The sequence below is a fragment of the Loxodonta africana genome, chromosome 15, assembly GCF_030014295.1.
Source record: "Loxodonta africana isolate mLoxAfr1 chromosome 15, mLoxAfr1.hap2, whole genome shotgun sequence".
NCBI classification, from domain to species: domain Eukaryota; kingdom Metazoa; phylum Chordata; class Mammalia; order Proboscidea; family Elephantidae; genus Loxodonta; species Loxodonta africana.
The window spans coordinates 47,611,752-47,636,717 of NC_087356.1; the positions used below are offsets into that span (position 1 = coordinate 47,611,752).

General features: G+C 38.4%; 1 protein-coding gene across 9 annotated transcripts in view; it reads right to left on the reverse strand.

Annotated features, from left to right (window-relative positions):
- Window positions 1-1,024: 1,024 nt before the first annotated feature.
- TMEM87B (transmembrane protein 87B) overlaps window positions 1,025-24,966 on the reverse strand; it is a 92,876-nt gene continuing 68,934 nt past the window's right edge. For 4 of the 9 annotated variants that reach the window (XM_064268836.1, XM_064268835.1, XM_064268839.1 and 1 more), the window contains exons 14-20: window positions 24,394-24,497; window positions 22,149-22,222; window positions 21,393-21,466; window positions 19,816-19,905; window positions 18,590-18,642; window positions 12,019-12,049; window positions 1,025-10,353 (exon numbers count right to left, since the gene is read on the reverse strand). In XM_064268836.1, the coding sequence (XP_064124906.1) occupies window positions 10,294-10,353; window positions 12,019-12,049; window positions 18,590-18,642; window positions 19,816-19,905; window positions 21,393-21,466; window positions 22,149-22,222; window positions 24,394-24,497 (486 nt within the window). In that variant the 3' untranslated portion in view covers window positions 1,025-10,293. Of the gene's footprint in view, window positions 10,354-12,018; window positions 12,050-17,261; window positions 17,346-18,589; window positions 18,643-19,815; window positions 19,906-21,392; window positions 21,467-22,148; window positions 22,223-24,393; window positions 24,498-24,966 lie in introns of those variants that run through there. The other 5 variants (XR_010317982.1, XR_010317983.1, XM_064268838.1 and 2 more) reach the window with 5 other exon arrangements.

The following is a 24,966-nucleotide window of genomic DNA, read 5'->3' on the forward strand; positions in this document are numbered from 1 at the left end:
CTGCTCTAATCTTTATTATTTCCTTTCTTCTGGTGGCTGTGGGATCCTTTTGCTGATCTCTGTCCGAGCTGTAGGGCTAAAATTTTGATTTTGACCCATTCTTCTTTTTTTGATGTGTGCTTTTATTGCTATAAATTGACCTCTGAGCACTGACTTTGCTCTGTCCCAAAGGTCTTCGTAGAATGTATTTTCATTCTCATTTGATTTAGGAAATTTTTTTATTCCCTCTTTGATTTCTTCTATTACCCAGTTGCTTTTAACCAAGGCGTTATCCAGTTTCCATGTATTTGATTTTTTTCTTTGCTCTTCCTGTTACTGATTTATCATGTTGTGATCAGAGAGATGCAAAGTATTATTCTGATGCTTTTGATTTTACTGAGAGTTGCTTCGTGGCCTAAAAGGTGATCTATTCTGGAGAATGCTCAATCTGCACTGGAAGAGAATGTATACTTTGCTTCAAGTAAGTGGAGTGTTCTTTATATCTATGAAGTTAAGTTGGTTGATTTTGGTTTTTAGATTTTCTGTTATCTTTATTGAGTTTCTTTCTAGATGTTCAGTCCATTACTAAGAGTGGTGTGTTGAAGTCTCCTATTATTATTGTGGTACTATTTCTCTTTTCAGTGCTGTTAATGTATTTTGGAGCCATGTCGTTTGATGTGTAGGTATTTATTAAGGTTATGTCTTCTTGGTGGATTGTCCTACAATCATATGATGCCCTTACTTGTCTTATATGGTTGATTTTACCACAAAGTCTATTTTATCTGCAATTAATATTGCACTCTTGCCTTTTTTAGTTACTGTTTGCTTGACTTTTTTTTTCCATCTTTTCATTTTTAATATATTTATGTCTTTTTGTCTAAAGTGCATCTCTTGTAGACAGCATATTGATGGGTCATTTTTTTTTTTAATCCATTCTGCCAATCTCTCTTTACAGGTGCATTTAAGCCATTTTCATTCAGTGTGATTTATACATAAAAAAAAAAAAATTTTTTTTTTTTTGTATGAGTTTATTCCTATCATACTGTTCTTTTTTTTTTTTTTGTGGTGCTGACCTTTTCTTTGTCCCTTTACTTTCCTGTGCTGAATTCCTTTTGTTTGTGGATTTTCTTTTGTTATTATAGATTTTGTGTTTACTGAGACATTGTTTTTCTTCTTTTTTTATTCTGATGAGTAGGTTTGTTCGCTTTCTTTATGGTTATCTTGAAACTTACACTTAAGTTTGAACCAGTCTTTTATTACTTGATATCACCTTACTTCTTTCCATTTCAAAGTTCTGTATCTACATCATTTATTCCCTTTTATTGTTTTGACATTGTTGCCATTTACAGATTGAGGTCTCAGTTTTACTGTTTTATGTCTTTTAGCTTTATTATTGAGAGTTCTTTACCTAGGTTGGTGTCTGCCTGATGTTGTCCTGTGTTCTAGAGTTCAGTTGTTGTCCGATGTTGTTGGTTCTCTAACTGAAGGACTCCCTTTAATACTTCTTGTAGGTTTAGTTCGATTTTTACAAATTCCCTTAATTTCTGTTTATCTGGAAATGTCCTAATTTCACCATCATATCTGAGTTTTGTAGGATATGTTATTCTTGGTTGGCATTTTTTTTCTTTCAAAGTTTTATATACGTCCTTCCATTGCCTTCTTGCCTGCATAGTTTCTGCCGAATAATCAGATCTTTTTTTTTTTTTAGTCTTATTGTTTCTGCTTTGTAAGTGTCTTTTCGTTTTTCTTGAGCTGTTCTTAGGATTCTTTGGTTTTGGCTAGTATGATTGTGAAATATCTTGGTGAGTTTCTTTTCAGGTCTATCCTATATGCCATTCATTGAGCTTCTTGGATGCTCAGCTGCTGATCTTTCATGATATTTGGGAAGTTTTCTGCTAGCAAATCCTCAATTTCCTGTTTTCCATTTTCTCCCCCTGTTGCATCCCACATCATTCTTAGATTTTCTTCATTTCTTTGATTTTTCCTCAAACTGTTATATTGTCCATTTCTGCAATTTTTTTCATCTTTTGGATTTCTAGTTGCTGTTTTTGTATGATTTCTAATTGTTTGCTTATTTTGAATTTTTTCTTGTATTATTTTCCTGAATTCTACTATTGCTTTGTATTTTCATTGGTTTTATCTGTTTTCCATAGTTTGATCTATTTTTTCCTTGGTTTTGTCTGTTCTCCTTGATCTCTTTGAGAACCCTAAATATTAGTTTTTTGAATTCCATATCAAGTAGTTCCACTGCCTTTTTTTCTACCAGGTCATTTGATTTTTATATTTTGCTCAGTTGCTGGAGCCATCTTCTCCTGCTTTTTAGTATATTTTGATATTGTCTGTTGTCTCCAAGACGTTTTTTTTCCTATATTTATTGATTACATGTTCGTTTCATTCATTTGCTTCTTCATTTTGTTTTGGCATGTCAGGGCTGGCAGGCCAGGTGTGCTTTGCTGCTTGCTCCCTTGTTTGGGTGGGCAGGGCAGCAGCAAGCAGAGCAAGCCTGCTTTGCTGTACACTAGTTTGGTGAGGTGGCTGAGGGCATACTGGGCAGGTGCCGTCTGCTTCCTGATGTTGGTCCAGGGGTGTGGGAGTATTCACAGCCCCTCCCCAGATAGGTGGGGGTGTCAGGTGGGAAGTGGTACAGGCTCACCTCTCTCCATACAGCAGCTAGACCAGTTTCAGGAGGGGAGAGGTAGTGCTGGCAGGGAGAGTGGCATATGGGGTTAGGTGGAGGGGGGAACAAAAAAGAGAAAAAGGAAAAAAAGTGTAGCTGGCAGGTGGAGGTGGGGTGGACCTGGAGGCCAGTGATTGAAAGGGGAGCTGGCATACTGGGCTAAGTGGGAGGGAGAAATAAAAACAAAGGCATGGCGAGAGCTGGCAGGTCTTGCAGGCAGACCAGGTGGCAGCAGACCAGTGGCTTTCTAGCTGCAGTAAAGCGAGGCCTGGCAGGAAGGGATATAGGTGGCATACAGAGCTAGGTGGGATGGAGAAAGAAAAGAGGGAAAAATGGTGTGGTGGGAGCCAGCTTGTGGGGGCAGGCTGTACCCGGGCTGGCAGTGGGCTGGTGGCTGTCTACTCGTGGCAGTGTGGTGTGGCCAGATGGGAATGGGTAGAGGTGGCATATGGGGCTAGGTGGGAGAAAGAAAAGGGGAAAAATGGCATAGCAAGAGCCACCAGTGGGTTGGGGATGGCCCAGGATGATGGCTGGTCATTAGCCCTCCAGCTGAGTGGCATGGCACGGCCTGTCGGGAAGGGCTGATGGTGGCGTATGGGGCTAGGTGGGAGAAAAAAAAAGGAAGGGTAAAAGAAACAAAAGGTATGGCAGGAGCCATGGGGTGGGGACTGGGTGGACCCACAGTGACGGTGGGCCAGTGTCTCTCTAGCCAAGCAGCACAGCATGGCACATTGGGAGGGGTTGGGGTGGTATATGGGACAGAAGGGTGAAAAGTGGGAAAGCGTTTCTCTGATAACTTGAGTGTTCTGTCTCCTGTTGGGAGCTCCATGAAGTTGCCTTCCTGTAGCACCATCCAGGGTCGCTGCTGGCTGTGATCCAAGATGGCGATGCTGTGCCTTGTTAGGTGGTAGGGGACCCTCACTCTGTATCTCCCCTCATTCTGTTTTCCTTTTCTTTCATTTGGTGTTTGATCTAGTTCTTTATCCCTTCATTCGATGCCTAGTTCTTTATCCCTTCATTCGATGCCTAGGATTCCAGGATTGATGTTTGCATCTGTTTTAGTTTTTTTGGTCTTTGTTGCAAAGGAATGGCATGCCGTGTCTGTCTAGGGTGCCACAGTTTGAATTGTGTCCTCTGAAAATATTGTCAACTTGGCTATGCCATGAGTCCCAGTTTTGTGTGGTTGTCCTCCATTTTGTGATTTTCCTGTGTGTTCTAAATCATAATCTCTGCATATGGTTAAGGAGAATTAGGGTGGGATGTAACACCCTTGCTCAGGTCACATCCCTGATCCAATGTCAAAGGAATTTCCCTAGGGTGTGGCTTGTACCACCTTTTATCTTATAACAGATAAAAGGAAAGGGAAGAAGCAGAGTTGCCGGACCTCATACCACCAAGAAAGAAGCACCAGGAGCAGAGTGCAGCCTTTGGACCTGGGGTTCCAGAACGAAGAAGCTCCTAGTCCAAGGGAGGATTGATAAGGACCTTCCTCCAGAGCTGACAGAGAGAAAGCCTTCCCCTGGAGCTGACACCCTAAATTTGGACTTGTAGCCTACTGGACTGTGAAAGAATAAATTTCTCTTTGTTAAAGCCATCCACTTGTGGTGTTCTGTTACAGCTGGACTAGGCAACTAAGACACTGGGTAACATAACATTTCAATATGAATAAATAAATCTTTCAATGTTTGAATTTCATATGAAGAAGTCTGTTTCAGCTTTGACTATCACTGTTGCATTTTTCGTAATAACCTAACCTGCCTTGTGAAGACTTCTAACACCAGGCACTCTGAGATATTTTCTTATATACCCTGTAAATAAGCAAATGCTTATTTGTTAAATGAAAGTTCATTTCTTCCCATGACTTCAAGGATGACCCTTCGAAGACACTTTCTACCAGTATTATATGTTTTACTACTTGCCAGTGACCTTTGGCAAGTTGTTTAACAACTGTTTTCTCATCTATAAACTGGGGTGTATAATAGTGCCTATCTTGTTGGCTGGAATCCTTGGGTGGTGCAACGGGCTAATGTGTACAGGTGCTAACCAAAGGGTTAGAGGTTTGAGTCTAACCAGAGGCACCATGGAGGAAAGGCTTGGCAATCTACTTCTGAAAAATCAGCCATTGAAAATCCTGTGGAGCACAGTTCTACTCTGACTCATATGGGGTCACCCTGAGTTGGAATCGACTTGAAGACAACTGGTGTCTCGTAGGCTATTGTGAAAGTAAAATCGTTAAAAAAGGCTGATAACTCTCCAAGTACTCTCAATACTCCCTAAACTGTTATCCCTGTTATTACAACAGCCCCTGCTTTTCCTATGGGACTACTCCACCTCAGCCTCTCAAGGCTGGGGAAATTTCCATGAAGAAAATCCTCCACATTCTATCTACGTAGAGCAGGGTAGATTTTATTTACTAATAGATTAAGCTGTGAACTGAGATACTAATTTCTAGATTTTCTGATATCATAAGCCTACTTATGGCACTGTAATTTTTTACATATTTATTTTTCAATGTTTATCATAGAAAACTGGAAAAACCTAGAAAGGCAATAGAGTTTTATGTCTCCAACAGTCCACTACCCAAAAATAATCTGTGGCAGAGGCCATTAGCTGTCCATCCAAATCTGCCCTCTCCTTTCACTCAACTAGAACAGCAGGCACATGACGACTAACTGGCAGTGAAGTACTGCCATGTGCCCAAGTCCTTGCCAATGGAGTATGTGCAGAAATAACTCGCTTCCAAGTCTAGCTCCCCCAAACCTCCTAGGCTCTTTTCCCCCCTTCTGCTGGCTGCGTGCTGATGACAAGAACCTAGGGGATGATGGGCTCACAAGATGGTAAAATACTGTGGATCCAGGAAGGTCTGTGTGGAAGGCCGTCCTATCCAACTCAATACCCACCCCAAAACTGTTAAATGATCAAGAAATAAACTTCTTTTGTTCTAACCCACTGAAATCTTGGAATCAAGTTGTGACCACAGCCTAGCTCAACCCCAACAACACTAAACATGAGCACCACTTAGGGCACTGCAACTTAATTCTTTCTCTACTTTGCACATAAAAGCTCCCATTTATGTGATATCATATCTCTGGTAACAAGTGTTGCTCTATGTTATTATAAATTCTTCTTAATTTAACGGCTGCACCAAAAACCCCAAACCCAATGCCATTGAGCTGATTTCTACTCATAGTGACCCTAAACGACAGAGTAGAACTGCCCCATATGGTTTCCAAGGCTGGAATCTTTACAGAAGCAGACTGCCACATCTTTCTCCTGCGGAGCAGCTGGTGGGTTCAAACTGCCAACCTTTCAGTCAGCAGCCACGCACTTAACCACTGCAGCACCAGGGCTCCTTAATGGCTGCACAGTATTCCATAAAATAGCTGGTTAAACCATAATTCATTTAATTATCCTACTGTTGACATTCCATGTGTTTCTAATTTTGCCTCTAAATAATGCTGTAATAAACATTTGTTTTGTGCAGAAACCTTATTCCGTATTTTGGATCATTTTTGAAAACATCACCAGAATTGACACTATTCAGAGGTTACAAACATATTGCTCAATTTCTTTCCACAAAGATTTATGGATTACATTACCAGCACTACCATCGTTAATTTAGGTGTGGCTCATTTCATCAGACTTTGAAAGCAAAGAGATTTTATACATATACAATAGAATACATAAATGCATGCTAATTTGATTTTTTTTAATTTCCCTTTTTATTTTGCATTTCCCTGATCAATACTGAGGCTGAACACTTTTCCATGTTTGTTATTAGTTGTACCTCTTCTTTTAAGAATTTTGCTTAAGTCCTTCTGCTATTTACTGGAGTCTACATTTCCTGTAGATTTACATAATCTAGTATTAATTAATATTATCAAGAGTCGATCATCCAAAATTTCAGAAAGCATTTTATTAAGTCAGAACAATTAAGGCACAAAAAATACATCTACTTTTCAAACAAAAATCCTTCAAACAGTTGTCCTACATTTAAACCAAACTCCTCCAAATTATATAATTTAACCCTTTTAAATAGAAAAAACACAACTTCTTAAACCCCTAAACTTTCTCCCCAAATTAATGAACATTTTTCTAGTCCTAGACAAAATTCTTAATGCAATATTCAGCTCCTGTATTATAATGTACGCTTCCTTAGAAATCCAGTTTTGTCACTTAGGTACATTGGATATGTTTAGAACTTTGGCCAATACGTTAAACCTCTTTTGTATAAGGCTTGGTATTTTTTATTGCTTATTGCATGCTGTTGATCATACAAAAACCAAGTACAAGAGCTAGAAACTTAAAAATCTAGTATAACATCTCTCAGTTATAAAATAGTCCTGTATAGCCTAGTGCATATACCCTAAGACTCAAATTCTTTAAGAAAAATATAAAAATTAACCTTACATGTACATTTTTTCATTACAGTAGTGCAAACATAATGCATCATGGGAGAAAGTTGGCATTTTCTAGAGGATATGAAAGATTTAAAAAATTATTTTCATTATAGGAAAAGTATGGGCACATCCTATCATCTCTCAGGCTTAAAAAATTCTCATATTCTCCTATTTTTCCTTATTTTTGAAATAAAACAAATCATCCTTTAGAGCAGATAAATACTAATCTAAGCAAAATCATGAAAACTTCCTTTTCAGCAATTTCACACATCAAATAAATCTAACATGAGTTGCATAATAACACGTGAACACTTTACTTACAAACACATACAACCGGATGCTTTTCCTCAGATGTCTTCATTACTAAGATTCATTCTGATGACATCCTAAGAATAAATTGATCTGGGGCCCCATAAGCCTTGATGACTAGGCATGATGACCCAGGCAGGAGCCCTGGGTATAATATTTCCCCAGTCTCCTTCCTATGGAGTACTGCTGTGGCCCTAGGGTACCACCCCCATTCCCATCCTAATTTAAATGAGAGGGCTAAGAACAACCTAGGAGTCCCTGGGTGGTGCATGAGATTAAGTGCTCAACTACTAGCTGAAAGGCTGGTGGTTTGAACTCACCCAGAGGTGCCTTGGAAGACAAGTCTGGCAATCTGCTTCTGAAAGGTCACAGCACGGGAGACCCTATGGAGTTCTACTCTGCACACATGGGGTCACCATGAATCGGAATCTACTTGAAGGCAACTAACAACAAGGCCCTCTGTAGGAATACTCACAGGACATCAGTGGACAACATAATTATCAATGAAAGTGACAGAGTACATGCCCTTAGAAAATTAAAAAAATTCTGATGTGGCTATTTGAAAGAAATACTGCTTTCTCTGGAGAGAAAACTTTGCATTTCAGCCTTTAACTGAAGTAAATAGACAGCATTGTTTATCTTTCTGCCTGCAGAAGGAAGTGTTTTTATAAGAGAGTTTTCCCTTATTATCACACTTACCATCATCAACTCTCCACCCCCACCTCACTAAACTTACAGCTCCCACTGGCTGGAGCCCTGGTGGTGCAAGGGTTAAGTGCTCGGCTGTTAACTGAAAGGTCTGTAGTCTGACCCACCAGCAGCTCTGTGGGAAAAAAGACCTGAGAATCTCCTCCTGTAGAGTTTACAGCCTAGGAAACCCTATGAGGCAGTTCTACCCTGTCATATAGGGTCACTATGAGTTGTAATCAACTGAACAGCACACAACACTGGTTTTAAGACCAGGATCCTGCATCACAAAATTCAACTAGAGCCATGCGATGAGCTGGAGGGGGTCAATCTGCCCCAAAGCTTGGGGGCAGGGGATATTACATAAAAATGGGAGGAACAAGAAGGCAGTGGTCACCTCCACCTCTAAAAGAACTGCCAAAGTGGGATACACCACAACCACAATGGACATAAACCCTGAACACTAGCTGGGTGGAAACGCTTTATTATGGCAGAGATTGAAATAAGGAATGGAACCCACAACTGTTAGACACTCTTTTCCTAGGAAAGATGTCCCAAAGCAATGATCATGAAAACCATGCCTTTTTTAGTAATGTCTGCCAACACTTCACTTCCCAAACATTCACTATTGAAAATATTTTTGTCAAGAGACATTACTACTAAAAACAAATAACTTAACCCCTGTGAAATGAGTGAATGAGAAACTCAAAGGCAGATTTTTGAAAGAAAAAGCAGATGATGTTTTGCAGCTTCACAGTGAAAAGAAATTAAAGGTTGTATTTCAGTGTTTGTACTAGTTTTTAATGCTTTCGCAATCAAAATTCCCTGAAGTCACTTCTCAATTCACCAGCTTAGAACTCCTTCAGAGACATACTAGACACTAACTTCAATTCCTATTCTAAACACCCACTAGCCCATGTCTTTGGTCATGAAAGCAGCAGAACATTCACATTTTCTTCGTACTACATTCAATTCCCTTTCCAGTTTAGAACACTCTGCATTTTAAAATCACACTAAAACAAAAATCTCCAATCATGTATCATATATATTAACAAAATAAAGTGTAACACATGGTTGAAGGCTAAGAAATTACAAGATTAACAGTGATGTAGTATGCATTTAAATATATATACACACACGCATACATACACACACATATGTATATGTATTTTTAATGAAACAGAATATATTAAGATTATATTTTTTTATATAAAAGATAAGGTTCTAGTTTCCTCAAGATTCCCTGGTAATGAGTCTGTATCTCCCCAGGGAGGAAGTACCCTGAGGGTGCCAGGTGGCCAGGTGCTCCCCACCTGCCCAGGGAAACCCAGCAGCAGCACAGGCACACGCAGCCGGGGGAGGCGGGGGCAGGGGGCAAGGACAGAGTAGATCTCTGGCACTGACCCTCAAGAGTTCTCTCTCCATGCCGGGAAGACAGTACCCTTGTGTTTCCCTGAGCTCAGAGAAGACCTAACTCCATGATTTGCTATGCACGGCAATATTTGCAAACCAGGGCTTTACGGAGAAAACAAGCACAACTGAACACATAAACATGCTTATGTTCTGACATTAACCAAGCTTAAAAAAAAACAAAACCAAAACCAAGTCCACTGCCATCGAGTCAATTCTGACTCACAGCGACCCTATGGGACAGAGCAGAACTGCCCCAGAGAGTTTCCAAGGAGCGCCTGGTGGGTTTGAACGGCTGACCTTCTGGTTAGCAGCAGTCGCACTTAACCGCTACACCACCAGGGTTTCCAACCAAGCTTTACTTAATATCAAATCACTATAAACGTCCAAGGAATGACTGCATCCTGTACTATAACTCTAGGAGATGGAGACACTGTTATACCACACCTCAGAAGAATCACATTATCTCAAATATTAGAAGAAGAATAGTAAAAGTGTTTATTAAAAAAAAAAATCTGGAATTGTCATATTTTCCAAAGAAAAAAGAAAGATTCCAAAACCACAAGCCTGTTACCATCGGCTAAGTGCCTTTACACACATAACTTTATCATAATACTTTTCTCAGATTATTTTCAAATCTAGGCAATTTAATGGACATGAAACTGACATTCACAAGTCAGCTTATAAAGGGTTGCAGAACCCTCCTACCACCCGAATTCATTTTAATATGTGGATTTCTAGATAATACAACAAAAACTTGTTAAGCTATATGAAAAAAAAGCTCTCTTTAGTCTTGAGGAAAGACGGCCCTTCAATTTACATGGGTTCCAATCACATTATCTTTTCTGAGGAGAACATTTTTTCTGCCATTTCAGATCTGGTCATGATTTCCTAAAAAAGAAAAGAAGGTTATGTATCAAAAGGTGGATGCTCCTTCCAGAACCTGAAAAATATTCTCTGATCTTTCAACAGTCACACTTATGTGGAGACCAAAGCAATTATTCCACAATATATTCTGAAGTATTAGACATAGAACACAAAAACCATAATTGACATTCTAATAATATATTGTCAATTATCTATCTGAGAAGCTCAGAAAATCTCAACTTCCTGCTAGCTAGAAAATATGTCAAGCTCAGGATCTCCAGTGAGGGGCAGGGAAGGAGTAAAATGGGTTTCTTAGACATAGTTCATCTAGAGGTTTGCCTCACTTTATTCAAATCAGCCACATAAACCAGAGACTCCATCAGTCTGAGACCAGAACTAGATGGTGCTCGACTATCACCAATGACTGCCCTGACAGGGAACACAACAGACAGTCCCTAACGGAACAGGAGAAAAGTGGGGTGCAGAACTCAAATTCAAGTAAAAAGACCAGACTTAATGGTCTGACTGAGACTAGAGGAACCACAGCAGGCACGGTCCCCAGACTCTTTGTTAACCTAGAACTGAGGCCATTCCTGAAGCCAACTCTTCAGACAAAGATTAGACTGGACTATAAAATTTAAAATAACACTCGTTTAGAGTCTGCTTTTTAGTTCAAGTAGATACACAAGACTAAATGGGCAGTTCCAATCCAGAGGTGGGACGGGAGGGCAGAAAGGGACAGGAGCTGATTCAGTGGAAAGGGGGAAGTGTGCTGTCACACTGTGGGGACTGCAATCAGGGCCACATAACAATATGTATATAAATTTTTGTATCTGAAATTAACTTGAGCTGTAAATTTTTACCTAAAGATGATTAAAAAAAAAAAGAGAGATCACAAATCAATTACTTATAAAGTGAATACTTTAAATGCCCTTTAAAAAATAATTCTGTGGTACATCTTTCTGTAGTTATACATCCTGAACTGTTTTGTAGCAAGGTACCTTTTCCATCCCATCACAGTCCAATCACCACACCGATGCCAAAATTATTTCCCTTCCTTTTTGATGGACAGAGTGGTAGCTGCTCTCCATATTCTACAGCCACCACACAAACTGGCCCTCAGCTGTCACTAACTTCCCTCTCCTCCTCCTCTGGAGACGCTAATGCTCCTTGCATCCATCCTCCAATTTTTACCCTTCAGACTTCCTCCTGCCTTGGGCCACCCTTCAATGTTCAGACGACTCATGCTACTTTTATTTTCTTCAAAAAACTTTACCAAATTCACGTCCTCTAATCAAATTTCCTGCTTAGTGAATGAAAATCAAATGGAAACTATTCAATACCCCAGCAAAATATCTACAAGTATGAGATTAGTTTAGACGAACCGTCATCTTAAAATCTTCTAAACTCTTACCTATACATTTATAAAATCCTAGAAAATCATGAAATCAAAATCTCATAAAAAAATTCTTCCCTTCTTTCAAACAAGTATTCACCTTATTTCTTTTTTAAATGAGGACCCAGCTTCTCTAAACTTTATCCACAAATCAATCCATAGTGTCTTTCAGTCTGCTCAACTTGTAATCATTTTAAAAAGTAACTTTGAGAATTTGTTTCTAAAATATATTTTACTTGTGAAAATAACAGCTCCAAGGAAATAAATGAAAAAACTTTTTTTTTTTTTTTTACCTCATCTGAATCCACTAACACTGGAAGAGCTCTGAAATAAAAGAGGGGAAAAACCAGTTTACAATGTTAGTACAATTAAGGCCAGTACATCTACTAAAGCCAATTCTCACTCCTTGATGTACACAGCCAACCTAAGTGAACACCTAGGTTCACCAACAGACACAGACAAGAATTTTCATAGTGGCACTGTTTTTACTAGCTCAAAACGGAAAATAACCTCAGTGGGTAAAGTGTGATATATTTACGCAACAGAATTCTACACAGCAAAAAAAATGAAATAAATAAATAATTGAGGCATAACATTTTTAAAGCTAGCGCAACTAATCTACAGGTATAAAAATCAGGATGACAGTACCTTTGGGAAGGGAAGGTCATGAATGATTTGGGAGGGTTTTAAGACATTAGTGATGTTCTATTTTTTCATCTGGGTTTTGGTTACATAGTGTGTTCATCTTAAAAATTCACTGAGCTATACATTTGCTTTGGATTTATGCACTTTCTAGAAAGTATGCTATATACCATTCAGTTAAAATTAACTGAAGCATAAAAATAATAACTTCAAAATGAAAAAAAAAAAAAAAAAAAGCAAGATCAGCAATTCTAGAGCCTAATATGTTGGAGGGATATCAATAGTTACAACATAAAATGAGTAACTCTAAACATAACTGACATCAACTACATATTTATTTTTTAATTCCCTGTTTTTTTTTTTTTTTTTACTATGAATAGTTAGATAAGCATCTAAGTGATGATTTGCTATCTAATTTGAAAACCTACACGGCATGTGCTTTTCTGAGAGCTTAAGAGGGATGAAAACATTATGAAAAGTGGTTTTTATGGAATCAAGCATTTGTTTAATTACTGTGTCATTATTATCACTGACTGGACATCTACCAATGAAGCATATTGGGAAGCTTTGCTTGGAAAAATAATGTGGATAAAAACAAAAGACAAACGTATAAAAAGGTTCAGTAAGCTTAATCTAGCCTCAATGTGTGGCAGAGCTTTGAGGGGGAGTGCCAAAGTCACAACATGAAAGCCACATCAATGCACAACTCCTAAGGATGCTATTCACAGTGCAGTCCACGCTGAAGGCAGAAGTAAGAGAACGGAGAGAGATTAGCCAGATGTGAGAAAGGAGCCAAGTCAGATGGCGTGGAGTCATACTATTAACACAAACCATAAAATCCAGAGGAAGAGACTGCTTTAGGGGAAAGAAGAACCAGAGCCTTTGGGGCCCAGAAGACTGCTGGGTGCTTAGCACCTTGTTTAGAGAGAAACACCAGTAATCTCAAATAGGGTTCCCTTTGTAAGCTAAATGACTACTTAACACTTAATGTTTTCCGTGCTAAAGAGGGAGGTGAGCTACCCTAATCTGGCCTCTATGGCTTATCAGAGACAGGGAAATCCATAATGAATACTGTACTAATATCTTATAATACACTGCATCATATGGTTATTCATGACCTATTTAAATTTTCCTATGCGTGCAAAATTTTTGTTCCATCTCCATGGATGTATATAAAAGGTTTTCTCTGTATACATTTAAATACTACACTTGCAAAGTAAATTGTACATTACATATGGGTAGCATTGTGCTAAATTTCTCATGTTAAAGTTTTCAGAAGTGAACAAGCAAGGGTTCCCAAAAACCTAAAATTCTGGAAACTGTCTTGAAGTTTATGGCTTCACTCACTTCACATAAATGGTTCATGAGAATATCAAATAAGACATTTTAATGTTTATATTCCAAAGGAATTTTTGTAATCAGCAGATATTTCTATTTAAGAAAGAAAGCACACACAGTGAAGACTTTCTGAGACATAAAGAGAACTACTCAGGAGCCTTTCTGTTTTCTACCAAGAAGTGGAGGCACTGCAGAGGGTGAGTCTGATTAGATGATTTCCTTCTGAAGTATTTTTTTAGTTGTAAGTTTCCAAATCTAAAAGATAATGGTGACCACCTAATCTCACCATGCATCTTTGTCCAAAAAACTGTATGATCACTAAGAACTGCAAACAAAACCACACACAACCCATGTCTTCAGTGTTACCGGGAGATACCATAAATTTGAAATGACCTGTATGTACAGAAATAAATATAAAATTCCAGAGCTCCTGCTGCCACTGCAAGCTCATGAGTAAACAGAGTAGGGAATGAAGGGACTGAGGCTGTGTGGGAGGGTAGAGGGGCAGGAGGGCTTAGACAAGGTGTAGACAAAACCATGCCCCTCAAAAAAGCCCAAAACCAAGTACGAAAATATGGAGCAAGGTTGGTGACTTGGTATTCACAGCACCTCCTACAGGAAAGGGGCATAAGTGAGCAGGACCCAAAGTAGGGGCCTTCAAGAATCATTATTGTCAGAGGAGAATCAGATACATAGACAAGTGTATCTTTTGGAGATGCAATTGTGAAGTAAAAAGAAGAAAAAAGGAAATTTTAAGGAACTTGTAGAAATAAAAGAAAAATAAGACACTCCAACTCATCCCTCTCTGCACTCCCCAGCTATCAACGTCACCCATAAAAGAAAATGTGCTTCACTCACACTGATCAACAGGACACTCAAATTATGAATCCTCTCCACAAAACACCTATGAATAGGAAAAAACCCAAAATGCCAATTCTGTATTATAGGCATTAAAAAAAAAAAGGAAAAGAAACTGCAAATCAAAACATTTTTACAGTAGAAAAAAGCTATAACAACATTTGACACTTAATAACATAAAAGGAAGTTGGTGATATTAAAAACAATCTCTAAAATACAAAATTTAAAAACTAAGAGCAGAAAAGGATAAAAACAAAACAGGAAGAAGTTCAAAGAGTTGAACAAGGTCAGAAAATTAAAGAAAAAAACAGTATCATACAATAATGAAAAAAAAAAAACTACAAATGTGCCCAAGGGAGGATAAATTCAAATGATAATATGCAATAGGAAAATAACCAAAAGGGTGAAAATGAAAAATTCACTAGATGGGACGAATGATAGGTTTGAGATGGTAAAAAAATAAATAAATCAGTACACTTAAAGGTATATAAATGGAAATTTTTTGATCTGAAGAACAGGGAGAAAAGCAATTGAAAAAATAAAGACACTCCAGAAATGGGTGCGACAATATCAAACAACCCAAAATACATGTAAATATAGTCCTAGAAAGAGCAGAAAAGCTGCAGAGAAGGGGAGTTTATGCCCACTTAGAGGACCTTCTTCACAGACCCTCACTGGGTGCTCACAAGAAACACTGGGAACAGGATGGGAAATGGGAGAAAGCATGCCTTGATGATGTAGGACCAAAGACGGGAATCCCCACCCAGATCTTCTCCCCTGTAGAACAAAACCTTTAAGCTACTGAGGGAAGAACAGCAAACCCTGTCACCCCTAGGGAAAAGGTGAAGACCTATTACAACTGGAGAAGAGGAAAAAATAAAAACCTCTCCTCATGTGGGAGGGGCAGGAAACTACTCTGGACCCAGACTATTAGAGATCTCCTACTTTAAGGGGAGGGGCAGGATCACTGAGAAAGGCCCAAGACCCAAAGGACATAGGGCCTGCCTAAGGCTGAGGCTGGGCCAAGACAACAGAGAAGCGCCTCCAGCTTCCACCAAAAGATTAGCAATAAATGACTGACAAGAGACAGCAATCTACCGCTGGGGAAAGGTAAGAGCATGGAAAGGCTCCCTGAGGTACAAGCGCAAAAAGAAGATCTAAAGTTAGGGTGGATCAGACATTGAGAAAAACTTCCTGGCAAACCAGCCACAGACACAGACACACACAGGCATGTTAGAGGAATTTGAAGCCAGTGGTGCAGAGAAGATAATCACAGCAATAGATAAATCTAAATCCAGCAACTCCAACTACCATATTTTTACACAAACAATGCATACCTTCTATGTCTGTTTGCCAACCGCACCCTCCCTGAGGTATTTTCTTAAGCGTGAGATGTTTATTTTTTTTTTTAAAGCAATATGTAAAAAGAAAACATGGCATAGCAGTACTCATGAAAATACCTCTCAGGGTGAGTGCGCAGTTGCTAAACAAATAAGGAAGGCAGACGTTATGTGCATAAAAATACAGTACATTGATTCAATCTCCCACAATAAAGGCCTAAAAGATGAGGTATAACTATTTCCAAGCATAAATGGTATTTACCTCAGTCTCTATCTTTTTTACAACATCCAGCTTTGAACAAAAAATTACAAGACATTTAGAAGCTAGAAGAAGCCATTTTCAAGAGAAAAAGCAATCAACAGAAACGAAGTCGGATATTATCCAATGCTTGAACTAAGACAGAATTTAAAATATCTAAACTTATTATGTTAAAGGCTCTAATAAAAACAGTGGACAACACACATGAATACGAAATTTCAGCAGAGAGACAGAAATTACAAGACTCAAATGGAAATACTAGAAATAAGAATATTTTTGGTGGGCTCATCAGTACACTTGGTGCAGTCAAGAAAAGAACAAGTAAACTTAAAGTCAATAAAAACTACTCAAACTAAAACATAAATAGAAGAAAAAAAGTATGTGTGTGGGGGGGGGTGGAGTTTGTTGATGTGTGCCATTAAGTGAATTCTCACTTACGGTGGCTCTATAGTACAGAGTAGACCTCCCCCAGAGGGTTTCCTAGGCTGTAATCTTTATGTGAGCAGGTCACCAGATCTTTTGTAGGAGGGTTTCAGGAGCAGAAAGAGGACAGAGCATCCAAGAGCTTTGGAAAAACATCAATAGCCTAACATATGTTAAAATAGCATCTCAGAGGAGAAGACAGAAAATAACACGGAAGAAATATATGAAGTAATAATGGCCAAGAATTTTCCAGAAACAATGAAAAATATCAAACCACATATGCAAGCAGCTCAGAAAATCTCGAGCAGGATGGATTATCAATCTCCCCTCTTCCTCAGGAAGCCCTGGTGGCATAGTGGTTAAGTGCTACGGCTGCTAACCAAAGGTCAGCAGTTCAGATCCACCAGGTGCTCCCTGGAAACTCTATGGGGCAGTTCTACTCTGTCCTATAGGGTTGCTATGAGTTGGAATCCACTCTACAGCAGTGGGTTTGGTTTTTTTTGGTTTTCCTCTTCCTCACACGTGCACCTAGACTCATATGTATAGTGAAAAATAAGGAGAAAATCTTGAAGGCTGCCAGAAAACCACCCCCCGCCATAACATACAGAGAAACGAAGAACTAAAGCAGACTTTTTTTTGCAGAAACTACCATATTTTTTACACGAAGAATACGCACCTTCTGTTTGTTTGTCAACTGCTCCCCAGCCCATGAGGTATTTTCTAAGTGCTATTATGCCAATTTTTTTCTTTTTACACGTTGCTGTAAAAAAAAAAAAAAATCAGCACAGCGAGCTTACGGAAATACCTCGATGGGGGTGGGGAATGGTTGGCAAACACAGAAAGTGCATGTTCTTTGCATAAAAATATGGTATGCAAGCTACAAGACAGTGGAAGGAAAATTTTTAAAGTGTTGAAAGAAAAAAACTACCAAGAATTCTGTACATATACCTGGCAAAGACAGCTTTTTAAAAATAAGTGAAATAAAGACCTTTTCAGACAAAATCTGAGAGATTCATTACCGGCGTGACTGCACTGCAAGAAATGTAGAGGAAATTCTTCAGGCAAAAGGGATATGATACTAATAGAAACTGTCTAAATAGGAATTAGATGGGGCAGGGAAAGGAAAGAACAATATATAAAACGTTGCCACACTCGGCTATTTTGTTATTATCTACTGTTTAAACGCCTATATGGAATTCTTGTGTAATACAACACAGATACAGAAGAACCTTAATAGCCAAAGTTCCCAGAAGGGCTTCCTATGCACCTCCTATTTTTCCTATGCTCATGTTTTTCTTCCAAAACTTTTCCTATCATACATGGTATTTTGGTTATGTGTTCTTTTAAAAAAAAAGTTTTACACATGCTTGAACTTTTCCACAGCAGAAAGTTAACACTAAAACTTTTCCTATCATACATGGTATTTTGGTTATGTGTTCTTTTTAAAAAAAAAAGTTTTACATATGCTTGAACTTTTCCACAGCAGAAAGTGAACACTAAATAAAATGACCTTGATAACTCAGATCAGACAAAACTGGAGTTAGTCATGTTGTTGCTACTGTGTGCCGTCAAGTCAATTCTGACTCATACTGACCCTGTAAGACAGAGCAGAATGCCCAACAGGGTTTCCCTAGGCTGGAATCTTTACGAGAGCAATAGGTCTTTCCTCCTGTGGAACCACTGGTGGATTTGAACCTCTAACCTTTCGGTTAGTCACTGAATGCTTTAATAACCATTTGGCCACCAAGGCTCCCTGAGGTAGTAACAGGTCATTAGTATTAAAATAGCTGTTATACAGTGAAAAAGGATGAAGAAAGAGAGGCTAAGCCAGGGTTTGTTTTCTTTGCAGTTTCATATAAAGTAAATCAGACATTTCACTGGCAATATGGGGTTACAAAAACATACAGACACAGGCGGTTTGAAAAGCACATGACAAAGTATGAGAATTCTCCCTTTAAACTACAGCCTAAATTACAGACACAAACTTGAACAGAGGATATTTACACATCTGTGAATGAAGAGGGAATATTTTCTTCCACCCACTTCAAATCTTCATCCTGTAGAAATATTTATGTATTAGCCATTTGCTTAATAACACCTGAAAGCAGAGCATTTTTAATAGAATGTGGGTTAAATTCAAATATTGAAATTCAAATACATGACATTCTTTTTAGTCTCTACATATGTCCTAAAATGTTGGCATTAATATCACACAGCGTTTAGACTTAAGATGTCTGCTCTTCTTTTTGGTTTTAGTTAGATGCATAGGTGTTATTTTTTTTATCCTGAGAAACCACAGTACATACACATACAGCTGACTATAAGATAGAAAATAGCAAGACTATTGATTTGCTCTGAGCACTGTTATGTCTCCTAAGTTTTTATACCATAAGTTTATAATTGTTCAACAGGAATTCAATCTCAAGATGATGGCACAAATATTCCAAATTTGGAAAAGCCTACTTAGGTTATCACTTGTATTTATGCTCATCTACCTGCAGGAGACAAGAAAAGGAAGCAGACCGGCTGATTTAGGTTTCTTTTTTTAATAGAAACTTGCTTATAGTTATCTCACCTGGACAAGGAAAAATAAAAAGTTATACTGTATATTGTGGTTTATAATGTAAAATAAGTAAAAAATTTTCTTTGTAGTCTACTGACTGCCTTAGTTATCTAGTGCTGCTATAACAGAAATACCGCAAGTAGGCGGCTTTAACAAAGAGAAATTTATTCTTTCTCTCAGTTCAGGAGGCTAGAAGTCCAAATTCAGGGTGCAGCTCTAGGGGAAGGCTTTCTCTGTCAGTTCTGGAGGAAGGTCTTTGTCATCAATCTTCCCCTAGTCTAGAAGCTTTTCAGTATAGGAACCCTGGGTCCAAAGGATGCACTCTGTTCCCGGTGCTGCTTTCTTGGTGGTATTAGGTCCCCTTGTCTCTCTGGTGGCTTCTCTCTTTTACACCTCCAAAGAGATTGACTTAAGACACAACCTAATCTTGTAGACTGAGTCCTGCCTTATTAACATAACTGCCCCTAATCCTGCCTCATTAACATCTCATAGAGGTAGGATTTACAACACACAGGAAAATCACATCAGATGACAAAATGGTGGACAATCACACAGCACTGGGAATCATGGCCTAGCCAAGCTGACATTTGGGGGGACACAATTCAATCCATAATACTGACTACATGGAATGCTCTGATTCTAGTATTATTAGTTACATTTTGCTTACCTTAGAGACAAGTAGCTGAGCCAATATAAACAGAACCCTGATTCTCTGAGTGGATCTAGGCCCCAATTTCTGCTCAAGAAGTGGACTGCACTTAGAGAAATAAAAAAGTATTCCCTTGATGTGTCTGCAAATATTGAGCTTTAAATTAAGACACCAAAACCAAATCTACTGCCATCGAGTCAATTCTGACTCCTGCTGACCTTACAGGACAGAGCAGAACTGCCCCACAGGGTTTCCAAGGCAGTAATCTTTACAGAAGCAGACCTCTACGTCTTTCTCCCACAGAGCGGCTGGTGGGTTCAAACCACTAACCTTTTGCTTAGTGGTCAAGCACTTTAACAACTGTGCCACCAGGGCTCCTAAAAGATAGATCCCTAAAATAAGAGGGAAATGACTTAACAAACTGAAAGTTTAATAACTCCTAACTCTAGATAATGAAACTTGTAGTTTTTAAAAATTTAGTTGAATTACCATAAAACTACTCAAAAAACACATTTTAAAGAATTATGTTAAGAAAAATCAAAATTAGAGAATTTACAAATCCAGTAGAGAAAAAAAATGTTTTTCCATGTATCATCTGTCCTGTCAGAACTTATGTGCATACATAAGTTTTTACATGGTAATAATAAGGAACGTAATTGTAAGAAAGCAGAATATAAAACTTTGATAGGCATTTCCAGTTCGCTTCATAATGATCACATTTAATGTATAAAACATTTTAAAACTCATCTCTGCCCCATATTTTAGCATTTTATTTAAGCTTGCATGGTTAAAAAAACTTATGCTAATTTTTGTAATAGCATAGGTAACACATAAAGTCCTTTTCCCAAGAGTTAACCAGCATTACATAAAATGGCTTTTAAAATCAGTTTAAAAATTTTTCAAGAGTTAACACAAGCTTTTGCTGTAACAAAGCTTCTCAGTCTTTAATGCATATAGGAATCACCTGTGGAGTCTTGTTAAAACCAAACCCAAATCCGTTGCCGGCGAACTGATTTCAACTCATAGCAATCCTATAGGACAGGGTAGAGCCACCCCATAAAGTTTCCAAGGAGTGCCTGTGGATTCAAACTGACAACATTTTGGTTAGCAGCCATGGCGCTTAACCGCTACACCACCAGGGTTTCCAGATTTAAATTCAGAAGGCCTGGGGTAGACCTGGGAAACCCTGGTGGCGTAATGGTTAAGTGCTACAGCTGCTAACCAAAGGGTCAGCAGTTCGAATCCGCCAGGTGGTCCTTGGAAACTCTATGGGGCAGTTCTACTCTGTCCTACAGGGTTGCTATGAGTTGGAATCGACTCGATGGCACTGGGTTTTTGGTTTGGGGTAGACCTGAGATTCTGCATTTGTAACAAGTTCTCAGGTGATTCTCTTGCTCTGGTTCCAGAGCAGCACACTTGAGAAGGGAGGATCTAAAACTAAGATATTTCAGTTCTGGCATTTAACTAGTACTGCTACTTAGAAACACATTTTCATACCATAAAAAACACTTCAGTAAAAACATGTTTTCCTGATAATCAATGAACATGACATTTGCTTAAAGACTGAGAGTCTATTAAATATAAACTATACTCACAAAATTATCAGAAGTGGCAGGTTTTGCTGTTCCATTAGAAACCGTTTTAGAGACTCTTAATTTTATTCCTTCAGCTGTAATGAGAAACATTATAGATATAAAATTATACAATATTTTCCTGTCTAGCCTCACATTTAACTACCCAACAAGGAAATACATTCTTTGTTAAAGGAGAGCTAATGGGGGAAACTTTAGGCAGAGGGCTGGCTTTACTGTACCATTGGAAATGTAGGAAAGAGGTACATTTTTAATACATATTTTGTCTAGAGTTTATAATAGCATCAGCAGGATGGTTAGTCCAATACAAGTGATTCCATCCTTACTAGAAGCTGGAACCCCAATACACTGAACTTTAACAGCTTAGCTGTGGGTAAGTTTTTCCTCATTTTGTTTCTGAACAGTAGAGTCAGCAAAGCATGAAAAGTGAGAGTGAGATGGGAGAACTAAAAAGAAGCAGGGAAACGGAGGCCATAATCTTGCGTTACATTTTTGCTGATTGGGTAACCACAGAGTTTTCACACTTAAGCTTTAAGAGCAAACAAGTAACAAAAGCTTAAATTATATTAACAATCTTGAAAACTTAATCACTGGCTTTTTTGTTTGTGATAGCATACCATAATAGAGGTTTCTGAATATTTTGCCGGGGGGGGGGGATTCAAAAACCCCCACGGCGTCTGTGACCTTGCATCCTAGGTAAAGGAACCATAGTTCTCTGTTACAATATGTAAAATGGCCAATAAAAACTATATCACTCACTTAAATTTTCAGATGTTACCATGTATTCTTCAATTTCATCATCAGAATCATCTATTAAGGGCATGAAGGCATACCTAGATCAAAAATAAGGAGTAATTTGACCAGCATGTTTAAACCTGTTCAATTTTCAGGTTAAATATATCTACAACAGTCACTGTATACAGAAAATCTGTTTGAAAACTTTCTTATGAATTAAAAAATGGAAGTTCAAATTTTTTACTCTCAAATGAGCCAAGGTTACTGTGAGGAAGCTGTGAAACATGACACTCACGCCTTGTTGGCAGAAACATGAACGGACAGAACCCTTCTAGAAGGGAATTTTGCAACATATAATGTTGGGGGAAGGGAACTTTCCGCTGCACTTTATTTGCCGTATCAGTCAGGTTTACCTCCCTGCCCACCACTTTACAGCTCTTCCCCTAATTAAGAAGTTGCTAATCAGATTAGAATCTTTTTTAAAAAGCACATTGATTGAACTACATTCACTAGGCAATAAGGTCATAAACTTTCCTCTCAAACATTCTCGATGGAGTGTAAACTGACACAACCTTTCTAGATCTGACAATATCTATCAAAGTAAGGATACATTTACCTTACACCACACTAACAAAGGTTCACCAAGATGGATACTCAACAGCATTCAAAAAGCACTGTTAGGAGCAAAAAGCTAGAAACAAATGTCTAATAATTATTACTGCTAGTTGCTGTTGAGTCGATTTTGACTCATGGCAGCCCCACGTGTGCAGAGCAGAACTGCTCCGAGGGGTTATAAGGCTATGACCTTTTGGAAGCAGACTGCTAGGCCTGTCTTCCCAGGCACTCCTAGGTAAGTTCAAACCACCAACTTTTCATCTAGCAGTTGAGCATATAACTGGGTGTTTACATTACCCAGCCACCTGGCTAATAATTAGAAAGTGCTTATATAAATTATACTACAATTGAGCCTCATTACTGACGGATTCCCTATTTAGGAAATCATCTACACAATAAAAAAAAATTTTTTTTCCTCTAAATCAATACTCCTGGCACTTCTGTGGCCATTTGTGGACATGTGCATAGTGGCGAAAAATATGAGTCACCCTATGTGCACATTCTCAGCCAAGGTCAAACACGGTAACACATTCTCAGCCAAGGTCAAACACGGTAACACTCTGCCTTCTTGCTTCAGCTCTCACTATAAACAAGTGTCCTTTTCATGGTCTATTTAGTGCCTCATTTTTCACATTTTTGTATTTTTGTTAGTGATTTCACTTTAAAATTGTTGCCAAGCGCAGTGTTGAAGTACTGTCTTGTTTCTAAGTACAAGAGGGCTGCAATGTGCTTTATGGAGAAAAAATGTGTTAGATAAGGTCTGTTCAGCCATGAATTAAGAGTACTGCTGGCCATGAGTTCAACACCAGTGACTCAACAACAGATATTAAATGTCTTTAAACAGAAGCATACCTAAAACAAAGTGATGTATCGATCGGTTGATGAACTGCTACGAACAGTGTCCCACAGAACCTAACCCTGTATTTCCCCTGAAGATAATGGTTCAGTATTCACTAATTCAGTGTTTTAAATGACATTATAGAATAATAACTCTCGCAAATAACGAGAATCGACCGTACATTCATATGATGGAATATACCATATAGCCAGTAAAAGTTATATGGCAGATTTTAAACAAGAGGGTACAAAACAGGGTATGGATATATGTATTATTATTACCGTATAATTTTTAAAAGGGAAAGAAAAACACATATACTGGTATAAACTTTTTCATTTTTTCCCTAGAAGTATTTACAATAAGCTTAGCGCACTTCCTTGGGAAGACGGCTGCTGCAAGAGAAGGCGGAGCTCCCCATCACATGAGGTCTCAAGTACAACTTTCTGAACTTAGCAGTCAAGTGCTTTACAACCTTGGCCTCACACCCTTCCTTTCCAACTGTATCACCTCCAACATAAGGAGCATTAATCAAACTGCATGCCTCGCTGAATCCCAGAAAATGTATATCCTTTCCATTCTCAATTTTTCACTGTCCTATTCCTTTCTCCAAGGTCTAACATAAATACTTCCTCTTTCATGAAGTCTTTCTCATCCCTCTCCCCTCTAGACTTAGTATCTCTTATTTCACTATCTTGCATTTGACCACATACTCCTTAAAAGCAAGGACTGCTTCCATACAGTTTCTATAAATGTCTTTGATATTGCACCAGGTGATCAACAAATGCTCGTCAGATGGAAGTTTCCTATGTTAGGTACCTCTGATTATTTGCTGATGGTCTCCACAAAAACATTATTACAACGAGGATAAGTGAGAAAAGGAAGCTCCAGAATGCCTCATCTACCCAGCGTTCCATCCAATCCTACAAAAAGGACAATTCGAAAATGAAAAATTAATATTCTGCTAAAAGATAGATTTTCTCTTCAATGGTAAAAAAAAAAAAAAAAATTAATGGTAAGTACTAATAAAATCTTTATTTTCCAGGAGAGAATAGTAAAGCTTAAAAAGATTAATGGATTTCTTCAAAATCATGAGGCAAGTTAACAGCAGAATTAGAACCAAGATGATAATGGGTATTTTGACACTGATCACTCAATGACATTAGAACCTGATGTAAAAATAAAAAGAAATTCCAGAAGGAGCAGCCTGTTCTCCCTTTAAATTGTCCCTAAGGCAGTAGAAAGGAGCCCAAGATTTTCAGACGGCTCTTTGCAATTGTTTATACAGAACTGGAGACTAGTTTTAAATCTCCAAAAAACCCCAAGAAGGGGCCTTTTATACTCCAAGTCTAAGAAATGTATCTTCTGACTAGGAAACCCATCAAGAAAATT